Source organism: Myxine glutinosa, chromosome 9 (genome assembly GCF_964187855.1).
Source record: "Myxine glutinosa chromosome 9, kmMyxGlut1.1, whole genome shotgun sequence".
NCBI classification, from domain to species: domain Eukaryota; kingdom Metazoa; phylum Chordata; class Myxini; order Myxiniformes; family Myxinidae; genus Myxine; species Myxine glutinosa.
In genome coordinates, this window is record NC_136269.1 from 61,066,806 (window position 1) to 61,086,974 (window position 20,169).

Consider the following 20,169-nt stretch of genomic DNA (forward strand, 5'->3'; position numbering starts at 1 on the left):
CACACTGGTTAATGACCCTCTCAAACCACTACATTTTTGATGAACCCACTCAGCGCACATTGTACATTGAATGGAATTCACTCTGACACCCTTCCTGCACACAGCACACGGCCACTTCCCAGTTCTTTCCACCTCACCACATGCTTTATCACTTGCCATCACCTTCGTTTTTCCAATATTCACCTTCAGACCTTTTGTCTCCATACATTCCTTCCACTTGTTCATCTTCTCCTTCAGTCCATCCATACTTTCTGTAATCAACACCAGATCATCTGCATACAACAACTCCCACGGTAAACCCTCCTTTACGTTCTGAGCCAGCACCTCCATCACAGCTACAAATAGTAGTGGACTTAGTACCGACCCCTGATGCACTCCCACCTTCACCTCAAACTCACCACTGTTCCCGTCCTTCGTCCTTACAGCTGTGCGTGCTCTTTTGTACATTGCCATCACTACTCTGATCAACCATTCCTCCACTCCTAACTTCCTCAATGCCCGTGTCACTACTTCACGTGGAACCCTATCGAATGCTTTCTCCAGATCAACAAACCCAAGAAACAACTTCTTCCTCTTCTCCATATACTTCTCCTGCAACTGCCTCGCAATAAAAAGCACGTCTGTCGTTCCTCTTCCTGGCATAAATCCAAACTGCATTTCGTCAATCTTCAGTTTATTCCTTATCGTCCTCTCCAACACCCTTTCCAACACCTTCATTCCATGCTCCAATAACTTTATCGCTCGATACGAGCCACAGTCCAGAGGGTCACCTTTCCCCTTGTATAGAGGGACGAGGGTACTCAGTTCCCAATCCACTGGAATGCGGCCTTCTTTCACCACCAGATTGCAGATCTCTGTCATTCTCTTCACACCCAAATTCCCCGCTGCCTTCAACATATCTCCCACAACTCCCGTCGGCCCTCCCGCTTTTCTACTCTTCATTGCTTTTATCGCTTCCTCAACTTCCTTCTCGGTTATCTTCTCTGCCGGTCCTAAAACTGGGTTACTCTCTATGTTGCAATCCCATTCATTCTCAGCATTCAACAGTATTTCCATATATCTCTTCCATCTTCCTTTAATTCCATCTGGGTCCACAACGATTTGTCCCACTTCATCCTTCAAGCAACTCACCCCCTTCACATCACACCTCTCTTTCGCTATCTGCTTTGCAATCCTGAATACCGCTCTCTGACCCTCTTCCGAATCCAAGCGTTCTCCGAACATTTTCCTACATGCCTCCTGTGCCTTTGCTACCTCTTTCTTTGCAGCCTTCTTGGCTGCCTTATAACTTTCATGCTCTGCCTTTTCTGCCCCCATACCCTTCGCCTTCCGCCACTCCTTGAACTTCTTCCTCTTCTCGTCACTCTTCTTTCCAAATTCATCATCCCACCAGCATGTTTCCGAGTGCCTCGGTGGTCCTTTTGTCCATCCACATACCTCACCAACGTCTCCCAACAGACTATCTTTCATTGACATCCAACCACTTTCAAGCTCAACCACATCATCCTCCACCATACTCAGCCTCTCTTTTAATGCCTCCCTCACTGTCACCTCTTTCAACCTCCACACGTTCATTCTCGGTTGGTACTTCACCCGCCGAGCTCTCCTCGCACCTTTTACCCTTATGTCGCAGACAACCAAGTGGTGCTGTGAAACAGCCTCCTCCCCCGGGATCACCTTTGTGTCGCGGAGGTGCCCCCTATCTCGCCTACGCACCAGCAGGTAGTCAACGGTTGTCGTCGACCCACCTGACGTGTATGTAACAAGCTTATTATCCTCTTTCTGGAACTGAGTATTACAAATCAACAAATCAGCTCCATCAGCAAACTCCAAAATCCTTTCACCTTCTCCATTTCTCACACCAAATCCGTAACCCCCATGAACTCCATCAAAACCGTCCATACTCCTTCCCACATGTCCATTTAGGTCTCCTCCTACCACAACAACTTCCTCATCTTTCACGTTTTCCATCAGCTTCTCTATCGCACACCAGAACTTGTCCTTCTCTTCATCGTTCCGACCAACCTGCGGAGCATATCCCGAGATGACGTTCACCAAGAGCTTTCCAATCATCATTTTCACCATCATCAACCTATCACTTACTCTAGTCACACTCACCACACTGTCTACAAACTCCTCAGAAAACAGGACACCAACACCATTCACGCCCTCCGGGCACCCTTGCCACACAAACTTGTATTTCTGTCCCTGCCTACCCTTCACCATTCTCACACCACTTCCCTTCCATCTCGTCTCCTGCACACAACATATGTCCACTCTTCTTCTGACCAATACTTCCACCACTTCTGATCTCCCTGTCATTGTCCCTGCATTCCATGTCCCAAATCTCAGAAACCGATCTCCACATCGGGCATCAGACGTTTCTTCATCATAAATGGAAGGATTTCCACCCTTGCTTCGATCGGGTTCCCCACCTTGAGTTTTGACGAGAGGGAGTGGGGTCCCCCACGGGGTACTTCGGGCTGTACCCTGCCCATATCTAGTCGTAATTGTCATGGTTCTCTTTTTGAGGCAATGTTTTTATGGCCGGATGCCCTTCCTGACGCCAACCCTTTTAGTCGCCTCTTACGACACGCAGGGATACGGTGTACCTATTCTAAACCGGGGTACACACCGGGTCTGTGATGCATCAATCTAGCATATAATACAATACAGGTGTGTTACCTTTGCCCCATCCTGTCTGACTTGATTTACAACACACATGTATTCAAATTGACTTGGACTGCAGGATAAATTTTATCTATCGACCAAAACAAGGAAACAAACCTCTAATTTCAAAACTTGCTTTAAAATCCTCAAGTTAGTTATATTGTGAACAATTGTCCAATTTCATAAAAAATAAAATGTGGCACACTTTCCGATGACATGAGAATTAACTGTACTTTTAGATATTAGTTGAGTTATTTTTATAAAGTCGGCCTTACTTGTTGTAACCTCATTGACTGCAAGTCCAACGTTGAGCTACTATGTACGATGCATATTCAGTAGATTAACATTCCATTGAACCTGTGCTGTTTCACTCTTCACTTCAATTTTTACATGTGTGGGAAGAAAAAAATTCTTCTTCTCCTCCTCCTTTTCCCTTTACAAGGGGTAAGATCCAATGGTACAAAGTTTCTGCCCTGCATATTCCTCCACTTCACTTTGTCCTCAGCCAACACTCTCCACTCTCACCATATTGATATCCCTCTTCACACAATCCTCCCATCTCAACCGCAGTCTACTTCTTTTCCTCCTACCTTGCTCCTTCAACCCATCTGCTCTCTGTGCCATTCTCTCTTCCCCCATCCTCCCCAAGTGTCCAGCCCATCTCAGCTGACATTTCACCCAGTCAAGCTCACCTGCAAACCAATCTCCTCCCTGAGTTCATCCATTCTCCTTCTATCCACCCTCTTCACTCCAGCAATCCTCCTGACCCAGTTGTTCTCGCAAACCTGCAGCCTCTGTTGTTGTCTCTCTGTCAGTGCCATAGTTTCCAGACAGTAAAGGTAGGTCGGTGTTACACATGACATCAGAAACTTTCCTTTCAATTTCCTTGATATCTTTCTGTCTGCCTTTACATGTGTGAAACTGCAGGGGTTTAAAAAAAAAAGGAAGACGACTCCTTTCTATGGGTGTCCGGGGGGCATGCTCCCCCGTAAAAATTTGAAATTTTGCATTTTGGGGATGATCTTGTCCAAATTGTAACAAAAAAAAAAAACTATGCAAATAAAAAAGTGATATTTGTGGGAAATTATTTTTATTTCACCTAAACATGCATTGCTGGGAAGATTATTTTACATTAGTACAGCATTTTATTTTCATAAAAGAAATGAATACTGAATGAAACATACCATTCCAGGGCTTTTGACACACTGGTGGGACCGTTGGTCCATTGGATCAAATTTTCATTGCTATTCCCGGCCTTGTAGCATACCTGCCTGCTCTACTGCTTGAGCATTTGCTTTCCTTTCACCAAGCCCAGTTGTGTTTAGGTCAGGGAAGGGGGATTAAAGATCGCTCTTATTATTGCCAAATGATACTATTATTATTATTATTGTTGTTGTTAACATTGTTAGTGTTAATTAGTATATGCTTTGTTACGATGTTACTATAGTTTTTGTTATTCATTTTGCAATCAGAATGTCATGCTGTAGAAGGACCTATTGAGCTGCTCAACACACAACACACAGACACAGGTGCATTAGCCATAGGACCCACGAGCTTAGAAAAGAGGGGGGGGTGGGGAGGGGGAGAGCATTATCCTTGGAGGGGATGGGATTCGTACTTTTTTATACATTAGACACACAAATATCTCACACAAATATCTCACACAAATATCTCACACAAATATCTCACACAAATATCTCACACAAATATCTCACACAAATATCACACACAAATATCACACACAAATATCACACACAAATATCACACACAAATATCACACACACACACAAACACACACACACACACACACACACACACACACACGTCATCCCAAACCACATAGCACAAAGACACATGTTACGGATTCGGCCCTAATTATTGTTGGTATTATTATTATTGTTGGGTCTCAGTAAGGGTTATTGTGGTAAAAAGGTTTAAAAGCGCTCATGACAAAAATGATGCCGGAAATCGGATAGGGCACCGGAAGAGGTGGAGCGATGAAGAACAGGCGTGAGGAGATCGTGGAAAGACGTTTTTGTTGAAGCTCCGGACCGAGCGGTCGAGCGTACAGTGCGAGTGAACTTTGCGTCCTTGAAAGGAAGTTCGTGCGATAGGTGATATCGCTGGAGTGCTGTGGAGCCTGGGTAGTCGGGTATCTGCATTGAGGTTCCGGAGTATCCTTGCCTCAAAGCCCCGGCTCGAGTGAAAGCCGTCCGCCATTTCGCCACGTGCGCTACCTTCAGTGAAAAGGTTTTTGTCGCGTCAGCCGGGCATTATTCCCCGGTGGGTTGCTGGGGACGGCTGTGCCAGAAAGTGGCTTTTGGAGGATTATAAGGAGACTCGCTGATTGAACCGCAAACGTGTACGTCGGAGCGCGTCTTTGGGAGGGTTTCCATTCCACCGCTATTTTGCGGGGTGTTGGCCCACGGGACCTCTGGGTTGCTTCGATCGTCCACGCCTCAATTGATTTTGATCGGACATTGATCCAACGATCGCTGGAGCGAATCTACTTCGCCTTGGAGGGGTACAGAGACATTGGGGGAGTGCCGTGAGTTTGGGTAAAGGACTAGATAAGGTGGTACCATCTTCAGATAGGGATTGTAGGGTGAATTGCTGTTATTATTTGTGTCGTGATTCCGGTGTGATTTATAATATATTATTGTTTGTTCATAACCCTTGGTGTGGTTTCATTTATTGATTTGATTGTTTCATTTGATGGTTTCATTGAGGGTTTCATTGTTGATTAATTTCAACCAAGGCTAACATATCTTTCTGCCGGGGACCCTCTCGGGGTTCGGAGGTTTACCGAGACCAGGAGATAGGGGAGGACCCCATAACAGAAATTGGGGGCTCGTCCAATTGATATTCGTGGGCTCGAAATTGAGTCTGCATCCGGGATATAAAATTTCCTAAATTTAGTCCGGGAAAGAATTCCCTAACATTCCCAAATTTTTCCCCCCAAAAAAAGATTTTTTTAAATATTTTTTTTACATTTCTTGTGTGAAGGTAAACATGTGTTAACAATAGTCACCATGGAGTTTGACGCAGAGAAGTTTGCAGTGACCCCTAGTGAAGCACAGTTCAGAGCGTTAGTAAAATCGGACCTCTGGAAAATGGCCAAACACTTTAGCGTGGAGGTCCGAACTAATATGAAGAAGGCAGAGATGCAGACAGTGGTGATACAATCTATGGTGGGATTAGGAACATGGGAAGAGGTAGCCTGGGATTGGTTACCAGAGGAGCAAGAAAATGTGGAGCTCTGGAAACTGGAGATGCAATTACAGAGCCAGGAAAGGGAAAAAGCAGAGGAAAGGAAAGCAGAAGAGAGAAGAGAGGAGAAACAAGCAGAGGAAAGGAGAGTGGGACGAGAACTCCAGGAAAGATTAAAAGCAGAGGAACGAGAACTCCAGGAAAGGTTAAAAGCAGAGGCAAGGAAAGCAGAAGAGAGAAGAGAAGAGAAACAAGCAGAGGAAAGGAGAGCTGCAAGGGAACTCGAAGCAGAGGAGAGAAAAGCCGACAGGGAGTTAAAGGACCGTGAAATGGCGCTTCAGCAGGAAATTAGACTCAAGGAGCTGGATGTAATGAAAGAACGGGGAGAGGTACCATCCATGCCGACTGGTTCGACACCTAGTCAGAACACCTGGGATGTTGGCAGACATGTGAGGCTGGTTCCACCCTTCACTGAAAAGGAGGTAGCCAAGTTTTTTCCACACTTTGAGAAAGTGGCTCGACTGTTAAACTGGCCTGAGGAGTACTGGTCTATACTCGTGCAAAGTGTTCTGGTGGGTAAAGCTCAAGAGATCTATTCGGCTTTACCGATTGACCAATGTGCAGATTACGAGGTATTGAAGAAACACATTCTCAAAGCCTATGAATTGGTCCCGGAAGCTTACCTGCAAAAATTCCGGAATGCCAGGAGGAGGGAGAGTGAGACCCATGTGGAGTTTGCCAGATTGAAGGAAACCATGTTTGATAGGTGGTGTGATTCAAAAGGAGTTGGGAAAGACTTCGAACTATTGTGACAATTGATCCTGGTCGAGGAATTCCAACAGTGTGTCCATGAGGACATTAAAGTTCATCTGGAGGAAAGGAAAGTACCAAAGCTGTACGAGGCAGCAACCATGGCAGATGACTATGCCTTAACACACAGGATGGGGTTACACAAACCGAACTTCTCGCCCAGACCTAGCCAGGGGAGCTATGGTACATCAGGGGCGGAGAATGAAAATCCATGGGGGCGGCCTCGAGATGAAAATGAGGACCACTCTGACACCATGACTTCTAGAAATCAGAAGACTGCGGTTCCAAGACAGACCTATCGTCCGGGGCGCTCGAGGCAGACCGCCGCCCCCATGCCTTGGCAGACCACGAGGTTCTCCTCCGGGCCTACTTGCACTTTTTGCCATAAACCTGGACACTTGATGTCCAACTGTTATGCTCTGGGAAAGGAAAATCAGGAGCAGAGGTCGACTAGTATGACTCCAAATGCGATGGCCATTGTGAGAAATCGCCCTCAAAAGGGTTACCAACCATTTATTTCAGAGGGGTTTGTGTCACTGGATGGAGCCTCGACTAACCGGAGACCTGTTCGGGTATTGAGGGACACAGGAGCACATCAATCTTTAATGCTTGAAGGCATCTTGCCATTGTCCGAGGAGACGGCAACTGGTGATAGTGTTTGTTTACAGGGGATTGGTGGCTGTGTTAGTGCTCCACTTCATGTCATCCATTTGGAGTCCGATTTGGTGTCAGGACCGGTCACCGTCGGTTTACAAGCCACTCTTCCTGTAGAAGGAGTATCTTTTATTATCGGGAATGATTTGGCCGGGGGTCAAGTTTCTGGTAACCCGATGTTTGCTGAAAAGCCTAGTAGGAAGTACCCTGAAGAGAAGAGGAAATACCCTGAAACTAAGTGTCGGCACACGCATGTCAGGGATGGAGGCAGTATTGGCAAGCTCTTTGTAGGGGCTCTGAACTTCAAAACAAAGGAAGAGGTTCTGGAGTCTGCCTTCAGCAAATATGGACCGCTTTTGGAAGTGCGGCTGATAAAAGACAGGGAGACAAACAAGTCAAGAGGGTTTGGCTTTGTCACGTTTGAAAACTCAAAGGATGCCAGAGTTGCAGAAAAGGATCTGAATAGCAAGGAGTTGGATGGTCGGACCATCACAGTAGGGAAGGCGTTTCCTCGGGGTCGAGGGGGCTACAGAGGAGGACCACGGAGTAGTAGTGGTGGTGGCCACTGTAGTGAAAATGTATCATGTGCTGCATTGTATCAAAGTTGAACCCAGGTGTGATGCTCACTTAAACCGCTGAGAGGCATCTATAAGACCTCGGACGTCCGCGACTCGGGGCCACTCCTGCGACATTATACTATGACATGTAGACTTGAATGGTACGTACCCGCACATATTCTAGGCTTGCTTGCATTGACTAATATTATCGATCCTTCCTATTTGATGCCAAGATCCTGATATATATATTGCATGATTGTATTTTACAGGATGATGCCAGAGATCTGATTGATATTAAACCTACCTATGGGACAAAGTTGTGGACTTGGTTAATTTTCACAACAGCCACAATCGATATTATTATGGAGGCTTCCAGAGTTATGGCAGCTCCCGAAGGAAGGATTATCAGAGAAGTGGCCGAGAAGGAGACCGCCATTCATGTGACTACAGTGACAAGTGGTCCAACCGTGATGGTTAGGAAAGTTAGAAAGAGTGGAAGCACTGAATGCTGAGGAGCAGCCGAGCCATGATTCCTACACGGATTAACCGTGAACGCCACGTTCCTAAAGGCGTCCATGGAGTGAACTTTCCTACACGGATTAACCGTGAACTCCATGTTCCTAAAGGCGTCCATGTAGTGAACTTTCCTACACGGATTAACCGTGAACTCCACGTTCCTAAAGGCATCCAGGTAGTGAATATGTCCAGGCCTCACCACCCAACCATCATGGAACCTGGCCCTCAGCTCGGCCTCCCAGGAAAAGTGCTATCGATTTGCTTGACTTGGGATTTTTGATCAACCCCTTAACCTTCATTCAAAAGAAACTAAAAGTCAAAATCAGAGGTTGATGAGATGGAGTTTGGCTTTGCAGGGGTAACTTGGAAATTGAACATGTAAAGGGCAGGGACAATGTCGTTGCTGGTGCTTTGTCCAGAGTGAATTAACTTTGGAAATCTCTGCAAGTTGTTCGATGTTTTGTTGCTATATTTTTGGGGAAACATTGATTACTTGTGTTGGTTTCAAGAATTTGCCTACAAAGAAAGTTTTCGCTGCGTTCAAACTTTCTTTCTTGATGGGGGGGGGAGGTGTTACGGATTCGGCCCTAATTATTGTTGGTATTATTATTATTGTTGGGTCTCAGTAAGGGTTATTGTGGTTAAAAGGTTTAAAAGCGCTCATGACAAAAATGATGCCGGAAATCGGATAGGACACCGGAAGAGGTGGAGCGAAGAAGAAGAGGCGGGAGGAGATCGTGGAAAGACGTTTTTGTTGAAGCTCCGGACCGAGCGGTCGAGCGTACAGTGCGAGTGAACTTTGTGTCCTTGAAAGGAAGTTCGTGCGATAGGTGATATCGCCAGAGTGCTGTGGAGCCTGGGTAGTCGGGTATCTGCATTGAGGTTCCGGAGTATCCTTGCCTCAAAGCCCCGGCTTGAGTGAAAGCCGTCCGCCATTTCGCCACGTGCGCTACCTTCAGTGAAAAGGTTTTTGTCGCGTCGGCCGGGCATTATTCCCCGGTGGGTTGCCGGGGACGGCTGTGCCAGAAAGTGGCTTTTGGAGGATTATAAGGAGACTCGCTGATTGAACCGCAAACGTGTACGTCGGAGCGCATCTTTGGGAGGGTTTCCATTCCACCGCTATTTTGCGGGGTGTTGGACCACGTGGCCTCTGGGTTGCTTCGATCGTCCATGCCTCAATTGATTTTGATCGGACATTGATCCAACGATCGCTGGAGCGAATCGACTTCGCCTTGGAGGGGTACAGAGACATTGGGGGAGTGCCGTGAGTTTGGGTAAAGGACTAGATAAGGTGGTACCATCTTCAGATAGGGATTGTAGGGTGAATTGCTATTATTATTTGTGTCGTGATTCTGGTGTGATTTATAATATATGATTGTTTGTTCATAACCCTTGGTGTGGTTTCATTATTGATTTGATTGTTTCATTTGATGGTTTCATTGAGGGTTTCATTATTGATTAATTTCAACCAACGCTAACATATCTTTCTGCCGGGGACCCTTTCGGGGTTCGGAGGTTTACCGAGACCAGGGGATAGGGGAGGACCCCGTAACACACAGATATGATATAATATAAATATAAAATGAAATAAATAAACCAAGATTGTAAGCATTACAGAGTAAGCAGCAAAAGTGATGGCCAAAATCAAACAAATGGTATACCTGATTTCGTAACGTCCCATCAGTGAAATAAGGGTTTTGTGGAAGGAACATGATCCCTCGTGGACCAAAGCAGCTGAACATGAACACCTTTCCTGAATGTGACATGCCATGAACATGTTAAACTTGAGAGAAATGAAACAGGTTAAAAAAATCTTCAAGGCATTCTTACATTTTTCCAAAGAAAAATAAGAGACGAAAATTGAGATGCAGAAGCCTCCAAAATTATCACATCCACACAAAATGGTGGCAGTCAAAATCTAAGCAAATACTCTTTTGTAATTCAGATCGTTATAGGGATTTTTTAAATGTAAACTGGGTGGTGATGATTGATTGGATTGACCTGATTGAAGATCGCCAAAATCCGTTATGCAAATAAGATTGTGGTTATCACATTTTTATGGCTCTCCATAATATGAGGTCTGGAAATAATCCTTCGATACAGGGTGATCTATAATTAACTCCTGATTTTAAATAGAGAAATACCTTTGTTACTATTGGTAGAGCATTACATTTTTTACGTCGTAGCCCATAGGGCAAAGCTGTCGAGAACAGTGTTTGTTTGTCTGTATATACAGCCATGTGAAAAAGTAAGTACACCCCATGTGAAGTTTTGACTTTTTCAACATAATTCAACATACAGCTATTTGATCTTCATTTCAACAATATTGATAGATAAAGGTGATATAATACAACAAATATCATGAAACATTTACATTTTGTAGTCCATTGTATAATTTAAATAAACATAAATGCAAATTTCGCATGTGGAAAAAGTAAGTATACCCTTGGCTCTAATAGGTGGTATTGCCCCCTTTGGCAGAAACAACCTCAAGTAGGCGTTTCTTATAACCGTCTACCAGTCTCTGACATCGACTGGGAGAAATTTTTGCCCACTCCTCCATGCAGAATTCTTTCAGCTGTGCGATGTTTGAGGGGTTTCTTGCATGCACAGCTCGTTTCAAATCCCCCCACAACATCTCGATGGGATTTAGATCCAGACTTTGACTTGGCAATTCCAGAACCCTCCATTTCTTTCTTTTCAGCCATTCCTTGGTGGATTTACTGGTATGTTTAGGGTCATTGTCATGTTGCAAGGTCCACCTTCGGTTGAGCTTCAACTTTCCGACAGATGGCCTCACATTATCCTCAAGCACCCTCTGGTACAATGAAGAATTCATCGTGGATTCTATGATGGTGAGCTGCCCAGGCCCTGATGCAGCAAAGCTGCCCCAAACCATAATATTTTCACCACCATGCTTTACAGTCAGGTTCTTGTGGTCAAATGCTGTCTTTGGTTTTCGCCAAACTTGTCTTCTGGTACTGTGGCCAAATAGCTCTACGTTTGACTCATCTGTCCAGAGCACATTGTTCCAGAAGTGCTGGTCTTTGCCTAGGTGTTCATTGGCAAACTTTAGTCTTGCCCTGACGTTCTTTCTGGACAGCAAAGGTTTCCTCCTGGCACACCTCCCATGTAGATCAAATTTGTGCAGCCTCTTTTTAATGGTAGACTCGTGCACTTTGACATCAACAGTGGCAAGAGCTACCTGTAGGTCCTGTGATGACATTCTGGGGTTTTTCGAGACTTCTTTCAGCATCTTGCGGTCTGCTCTCAGGCTGAACTTGCTGGGGCGGCTTGGCCTGAACAAGTTGGCAGTTGTTTGGAATCTTCTCCACTTGTAGATGATCTTCCAGACAGTCGAATGATTGATTTCAAATTGTTTGGAGATCTTTTTAAATCCCTTCCCAGACTCGTAGGCATCTATAACCTTCTTTCTGAAGGCCTCAGAGAGCTCTTTTGATCTCGGCATGGTGACACCACACACTTCAACAACAAAGAGCAAACCAAACTAAATGTCTGAGGTTTAAATAAGACAGGTTCCTCCAAGATCCTCTCTAACGATGTTCTAATCATTTGCACCTGAGCTGGTGCACGTGATTCTAGTTTTAGGTATTTGAAGTAGTGATAAATGTCGGGGTGTACTTACTTTTTCCACATGCTAAATTTGCATTTATGTTTATTTAAATTATACAATGGACTACAAAATGTAAATGTTTCATGATATTTGTTCTATTTTATCACCTTTATCTATCAATATTGTTGAAATGAAGATCAAATAGCTGTATGTTGAAATATGTTGAAAAAGTCAAAACTTTACATGGGGTGTACTTACTTTTTAACGTGACTATATGTATGTCCCCTCAAACGTATACCAATCAGAGCTGAGGATCTGGTCACATGACAGGCTGATATGATTACGGCAGCAGACTCTCCACACTCCGGCATTTTGATTCCAATTTCGTTCAGGCTGAACATATCGTCGAACCTGTCATATATCACAATCGCCATGCCATGCTCTACCTTTACGTTTGTCATTCAGAGTGAAGCACAAACAAACCGATTGTTAAAATGACCATCAAATATCGAAAGCATCGGCGTTGCGGGTCTTCCAACAATACGGTATGTATAGGCCTTAGGCTTCATGCCTCACCTTCGGGCCGTTTCGGACAAATTAAGCCCAGGTTTCTTAATACAGTAGTGTATCGTTTCAGTAATAGTAATTATAATGATATAGTAAATATGACCATAACACTTTAATCCCAATGTCAGGAATACAAAGTTGATAGATTGAAGTGGTGTATGGTTCATGAATCAATGAGAGCAGTGTACCGTACTAACAACCGCGGAAGTAAGGAATTCACCTCGGTTTTTTGATAGCATGTTATTAACCCAATCCTTGTGGGGTATGTAGATTACAGAAGATCTTCCCTCAGTTCTGTAAGTAAAACTTACCTCATGGATGTCGGGATTCCTCCAAATTTTTTTTTTTTTTTTTTTTTTTGTATACAAGATCGAGGCTCGTGAAAGAGCGAACATTAATCACACAGAAAGACAAACAGACACACAAAACAAATAACATCGGGAGCGGTAGACAAGATGGGGAGAGAGGGGAAGGACACAAACACAACATTTGAGAGCAGGGACCGAGAGACATGGAGACATCGAGAGAACTGTGGGAGGGAGAGGGCTTTGGGAGGGAGGCATGGGAAGGGGGGGGGGGGGTGGGAGAGGTATAAAACATATGGACACTGCCAAGACTTCCAGGAAAGAAGTTGGAATTTCAAACAAGGTGGATCTGGGGTGAATTAGTGGGGGTAGAAAATATCAAGGTTTTGGATGGGGGAAGATAAGAGATGGTGGTGAACAGCTGTTTTGAAGACATGGAGGGAGGAGTGTGATTGAAGTGAGTGTGGGAGTTTGTTCCAGAGGCGGGAGAAAAGAGGAATGAAAGAGTGAAGGTGAGCAGAGAGCCGAGATTTCGGCAGTTTAACCATCAGAGGGTGGCTGGCAGATCTTGTGCGACCTGTCGGAATATTTGGGGGACAGAGCACAGAGAGAGCTGGGGGAGCAAGGCCGGAGAGGAGTCGGTAGAAGACAGAAAGACCACCTACCTGCCTGCGGTGAGTGAGTGAAAGGCCCTCAGAGATAGCTTCATCGCGGGAGATTCCAATGATTCTGAAAGCTTTGGATTCAACAGCATGAAGCCGAGCCAGGTGTGAGGCAGGAACACCAGCCCATAGGGGAGAACAGTATTCCATTGAGCTGCGGATGAAAGCCTTGTATGTGGTGAGGAGCTCAGGTGTGCCTAGGAAGGACTTTGCACGACGGAGGATGCCCAGTCGGCGACTGGCTTTGGAGGCCAGCTTGGAAATGTGGTTTTCCCAAGAAAGATCATGGCAGATGGTGAGACCCAAAAGCTTGAGCGACAGAACTTCTTGGAGAGGATTGTTGAGAAAGTAGATGGGAGGGTTGTCCAGTCGATCTTTTCGGAGAGACATAGTAAGAGTGTGAGATTTGTCAGGATTGAAAGACATGTTCCACATGTTTGACCAGTCTGTGATTTTGTCCAGGTCTTCAGAGAGTGAGGAGGCTGCAGACTGCCGATCTGAGGGAAGAGGAATGGAGCGGCAGAGAGTGGAGTCATCAGCAAAGAGATACAGAGGATTTTCCAGAGAGTCGGAGAGATCATTGATAAAGACCAGAAAAAGCACCGGGCCCAGCACACTGCCTTGGGGAACTCCAGCCTGAACGGGAAGGGGAGATGAGAGAAATCCATTCAGGGCCACACGTTGACTACGACCAGAGAGGAAGTCCGCAAGCCATGCATGGAGATTTCCATGGATACCATAGGAGGAGAGTTTGGTGAGCAGAGCTGGGTGCCACACCGTATCGAAGGCACGTGATATGTCAAGGGAGACAGCTCTGATTTCCTGTTTGGCATTGAGGACCTCCATCCATTGTTGAGACAGCAGAAGCAGCATGTCCAGAGTAGAGTGACCTGGTCTGAAACCAAATTGATGATCAGAGATCAAGCCATTGGAGAAGAGGAAAGATTTCATATCCGAAGCAATGATGGATTCCATGACTTTGCTGATAATTGGGAGCAGGCTGATTGGTCTGTAGTTGCAAGGATCTGTTTTTGCACCTTTTTGTGTAAAGCGGTAATGTTTGCTGATTTCCAGGATGCTGGCAGATGACCTTGAGCAAAGGATAGGGTGAAAAGAACAGAGAGAGGGTGAGATAGAGCGGCAGAGCAGGATTTTAGGACCCGTGGGCTGATGCCATCTGGTCCAGTTGCAGAATCAGAGTCGAGGTTTGACAAAAACTCCTCCACCTTGTCAGGAGAGAAGGTCACAGAGTCCAGGAGCAGTTTGGTTCGACTGGGAAAGGTGGGAACAGAGAGAGATGGGTTTGGGACTAAGGATTTTGAGGCAAACACAGAGTTGAGGCATTCGGCTTTGTCACGTGCGATGTCAACTGTGTGGCCATTTGAGGTAAGGGAGGGGATGGAGGGGGAACAAACTCCAGAAACGGATTTGACCAGACGCCACCAGGATTTAGAGGAAGGAGACAGGTTTGAGAGTTCATTCTTGAGTGAGGAGAGATAGTGCTTCCTGGCACTCCTGAGGGTAGACACACACTTGTTCCGAGCTTGGTGGAAGGAACTGAGATTTCCTTCAGTTGGATTAGCCTTCCAAGAGGCAAAGGCAAGTTGTTTCAGGGCAACTGCCTCACCACAAGATTCAGTGTACCATGGACGGGAGGAAGGGTAAGACAACTGAAGGCGAGATGGGATAAATCTGTGCATGAGAGAGATCAGTTTGCTTTGGAAGAATTCCCAGGAAGAATTGATGTCAGAGGCAGTGGAGATGGGAGACCAATCCAGACGATTGATGGCTGCTTGAAGACCGTCCCAGTCGGCCTGAGTGAAATGCCAGACTCGTCGACGCTGAGGAGGCTCTCTGAGAATGGCCAGAGAGATGTCCACTTTGACAAGCACATGATCAGAAGAACCGATTGGAGCAGAAGAAGAGCAGCAGACATTAGCAGGGAAGTTAGTCATAACCAAGTCTAGAAGAGAAGATACTCCATTGGCTGAGATCCGGGTCGGGAAATTGACAGATTGTGTCAATCCCAGTGAGTCACAGAAGTCCTTTGCTGAGGTGCCATGACTGGTGAGAGAGGAACCCACACCCAACCAGGTGGCATGATGACAATTGAAGTCACCACATATGAGGAAGAGAGAGTTGGGATGAGTGGATAGAAGTTGGTCCATGTTGTCAGACAGTGAAATGTAGATGGAGTCATCACTGTTTGGGGGATGGTACAGAACACATATGAACAAAAGGTGGGAGCGGAGAGGAAGCCGTAGCCAGAGGTACTCCTGGGGGTGAGGAGGAGAGAGGGCAGTGCAAGGAGAGTGAGGAAGAGAGTTTTTGATAAAGATAGCCACCCCACCACCAGGCCGAGGCTCAGGTCTGTTTAATGTTATAAACAGCATTAGCGACTGTTTGAAAAGTTAATCATGTGTGTTTGTGGTTTATAATATTTTACATGCCCAGCTACGCCGCTGTTAGACTTTCGGTCTTGTTGTTTGAAAGCTTGTTTATTGCCATTAATATTGTTTTCTTCTTTGCTTCCAGATTGATCCATTATGGCTGAGAGATTATCTGTTTCTCATTCTAAAAGAGTGCAAATGCTGCACAGTATGAGGTTTGGTAGTTCATAATTGCAGTTCCAAGAAGGTGGTGGCAAGAAATAGGAAGATATGTCACTTTAATTCCAAAAAAGATTTAAAAAACTGTCACCAAAAACTATTAATCTACACCCCCTTTCAAAATTTTCTCCTTTTGTTGCCTTATAGCCTGGAATTAAAATCAGACTTTTCCATCTTTATTTACACATCGTAACCCACAACTTCCAAGTAAAAAACAAATTCTACATATTTCACTAAATTAATTAAAAATACAAAACTCGCATATCTAGGTTGGATAGGTGTCCACCCCCCTTATAATAGCAATTGTAAATTAGCTCAGGTGTAACCAATCACCTTCAACATCACACACCAATTTAATTGGCCTTCACCTGTGTCATATTGCAGTGATTCTGATCATTTCATAATAAAATCAGCTATTCCTGTAGGTTTCCTTTGCTGCGTCATGCATTTCACAGCAAAGACTCAACCATGAACACCAAGGAGCTTTCAAAAGATCTCCGGGATAAAGTTGTGGAAAGGTACAGATCAGGGGATGAGTATAAAAAAATTTCAAGGGCCTTGAATAATCGAATCAATTCGTGTTTGGCAGATACCTAAGCTGTCCACTAAGTTTCGTCCGACCCCGTCTATAACTTTTTGAGATATCCTGCTCACAGACAGACAGACAAACAGACAGGGGTGAAAACATAAACTCCATCCACCTTCGGTGACAGAGGTAAAAATAATATTAATGGCAATAAACAAGCTTTCAAACAAAATTATTTTAATGCTCTACCTATAATAACAACAGAGTGTTTAAATATTTAAAATAGGTTGTTATTTATGGATCCGCCTGTAGATAAAGCCAAACATCTTCGGATAACTGACATTCATAACAGTACAGTGCAAGGTACTAAGCATAGGATGCAAGACTGCATTTAGCCCTGCCACACAGAGGTCACACCCTGTAATGTTGGCCAAAGTCCCGCAAGGACCCGCAACAAGCTCGTCTTTCCAGAGCCTGTATTTCCAGTCACAAGGATATTGTGGTCTTCAATAAGACGTAGGCTGAGGTCTTCCACGAGTGGATCATTGTCAATGCTCGGCACGCCAAAGCTCACCAACACAACAGAGAAGGCCTCAGGGACAAGCTCACTTCCACCATCTGAAGAGCTGCACAGAAACAATAAAGGAAAAGCAAAAACGTGGGAAAAGGTTATTTGGTCCATCAATGCCCGTGGCTCCCCACATTACATTATATAATTTTAATTTCAATTTCTATCTATTACTCTTAACATTATTTAAAATCTACATCCTATTTATTTTATCTGCATTAACTTCACGTGCACACCATTTGACATCAAAATTTACTTTTAACAACCAAATCTTATTTTATACTTGGCAGCCAAATTATTTAATCTAATGGCAGGGTCAACATGGCTGTGCTATTAGCCCAAATGCTTACTTTTATTAAATACCTATTCCATCTACATCATCATCATCATCATCACATACTAAAATACACAATTTGGTGTCTGTCTGTCTGTCTGACGATTTTTGACCACGATACATTCAGTCGTTACTCATCCAATCTCAACCAAATTTGACAGGATGACTAAAGGTGGGTTTTCACGGGACACACGAACGGTTCGCGAAGGATGCGAATGTCGAAAAAATGGCAAAGTCCAACATTCGTATTTTAGGCTCCAAAAGTTCGCCAAACATGCGCGGGGGTCCGGAAGCGTCGTCAATTGTTCGCAGGAGTTTTCAAAAATGTTTGAAATACCCGCCGAACAAAAAACGACTCCTGCGAACAATTGACGACGCTTCCGAACCCCCGCGCATGTTTGGCGAACTTTTGGAGCCTAAAATACGAATGTTGGACTTTGCCATTTTTTCGACATTCGCATCCTTCGCGAACCGTTCGCGTGTCCCATGAAAACCCACCTTAAGGGTCACACAATGAAGGTTGTAGCGAATTCATTTGACCACCTCCCCGAGGGGGTTTCTCCTACAACATTCCAAAACAGAGAACATCGTGAAATACAGAATACAGTAGATTTTTCTCTTTCAAGGAAAAAGTTACATTATCAAGGATTTTATACATTATAGAATAGCTTTTGTGTGCAGCCTGTGGCTGCTGGTTGCATCACTTTTGGGGGGTGTGGCTGTGCCACTGATGCAATGTCCCGATTAAGTATTAAATATTAAACAAAAATTCAGCTGTAACAAAAAAGATGGCTACTGAGTGATTCTGCAAATGCAGAAAAGTTTTAACATATGGCAATGCGACAGATCAAACGGTGTGCTTCATCAAGACACAGCTAGAGGAGCGTTGATCTACTCGTATCAGGTTTCACTTGAAATGTTCCAATAAGCATTCGCGTACAAGCTGGAGTCTCACTTCATGCAGGCTGAAGTTTGGGAGTGAGGACACTTCTTGGACAGTAGTTGGAATGAGTGTATGCATAAACAGTTCCCACCAATGACAGCAGAAGTGAAAAATAAACAAGAAGAAAAGATAAAATATCATAGCTCCCGTGGTTTTAGTAATCTTGCTATCTGGAGTTAAAGGCCGTCAGTCAGCCATCTTTGGTCGGATGACAAAACAAAATCTTCTGCCTATGTATACTCCCATGTATTGTCTTTGCGACAAGTTTGAACAAAATTGGTCCATGCATGTCCGAGAAATGGTTGGGGACACGTTGAAGTAACAAAATGGCCGCCAGTCGGCCATATTGAATTTGATCGTGAATGAAAATGAAGTGCATATTTAAGCCATCATTCATTAATCTGTTTGCCGAGGTTGAACAACATCGGTAAATGCATGTCCGAGAAATGGTTGAGGACGTCTTCAACATCGGGGTTTTCTTTTTTTACAACTAAAATGCCGGCTGGTCGGTCATGTTTGATCGCCTCACGAAACAAAATGACGTGCATATGTATACCGTCATGTATTGTCTTTGTGCCAAGTATGAACAAAATCGGTCCATACATCTCCGAGATATAGACGGACGGACGGAGGAGACCCAATCCATGAGCCCCCGTTTTGGACCAACTTCAACGGGGGCTAATAATCAGGGCCAACCTTAGCTAATACAGCTTGCAGCAGTTAGGAGCCAGCATGACAGGCTTAAAGCATCCAAAACAAAGTTTAAAATGCAGCGATGAGAATGACTTCATAGGTTTCATTGTCAACTGCAGGTATATGTGTCTCTCTGCCTTTTCGGGAGGGAATTTGAGATAAAATTCCTATTCTGATTGCTGGGAAAGCAACAGCAAACCACAGAGCATACCCTTAGCCGAGGACCTGCTGTAGCAGAACTGGCACTCTGTAAAGAGTTTGTACATTGATAATAATTCAGAGGAAGGAACAGCTGTTCACACTTTTCTTTAAAACAGCTGTTCACCACCATCTCTTGTCTTCCCCCATCCAAAACCTTGATCTTTTCTACCCCTGTTAATTCACCCCAGATACACTTTTCTGAAATACCGACTTCTTTCCTGGAAGTCCTTGCAGAGTCCATATGTTTTTTTACCTCTCCCACCCCCCACCCCCTTCCCACGCCTCCTCCTCCCAAGCCCTCTCCCTCCAAAAGATCTCCTGATGTCCCTGCTCTCAAATGTTGTACTTGTGTGCTTCCCCCTCTCTCCGCATCTTGTCTCCCACTCCCTTAATTTTGTCTTATGTGTCCGTTTTGTTTTTTTTGTCATTAATGTTAGCTCTTACACGAGCCTTGATCTTGTATACAAAAAAAAAGAAGGAGAATCCATATTAGCAGCAGTTCACCTCATATATGGCTGAATGTTGAGATGAAGAGGATTCCTCTGACGCTTTGGAGGTTCTGCTCACTGACCCGATAGCATGCAATGGCTTATTTCTCTGCACCGTGTTGAAAGACCTTTTAAAATAATTACTTTTGCAGTCCGTTGTTGTGCCATAGGTCGGTTATACCACAGTTGGTACAATTTTATGGAAACTTCGATATTAGTGAATAAGGAAACAATTACATCGACATGAAATAAAAGGAAAAACTAACCAAAATGTAGGAAAAG

The 20,169-nt window shown here is 44.6% G+C and overlaps 1 protein-coding gene across 5 annotated transcripts in view; it reads right to left on the bottom strand.

The window, feature by feature from the left end:
* Window positions 1-20,169, bottom strand: part of ABCD4 (ATP binding cassette subfamily D member 4) — a 680,822-nt gene that overhangs the window by 18,724 nt on the left and 641,929 nt on the right. For all 5 annotated transcript variants that reach the window (XM_078784391.1, XM_078784393.1, XM_078784392.1 and 2 more), the window contains 2 exons: window positions 17,078-17,286; window positions 10,079-10,170 (listed from right to left, as the gene is read on the bottom strand). In XM_078784391.1, the coding sequence (XP_078640517.1) occupies window positions 10,079-10,170; window positions 17,078-17,286 (301 nt within the window). The remainder of the gene's footprint in view (window positions 1-10,078; window positions 10,171-17,077; window positions 17,287-20,169) is intronic.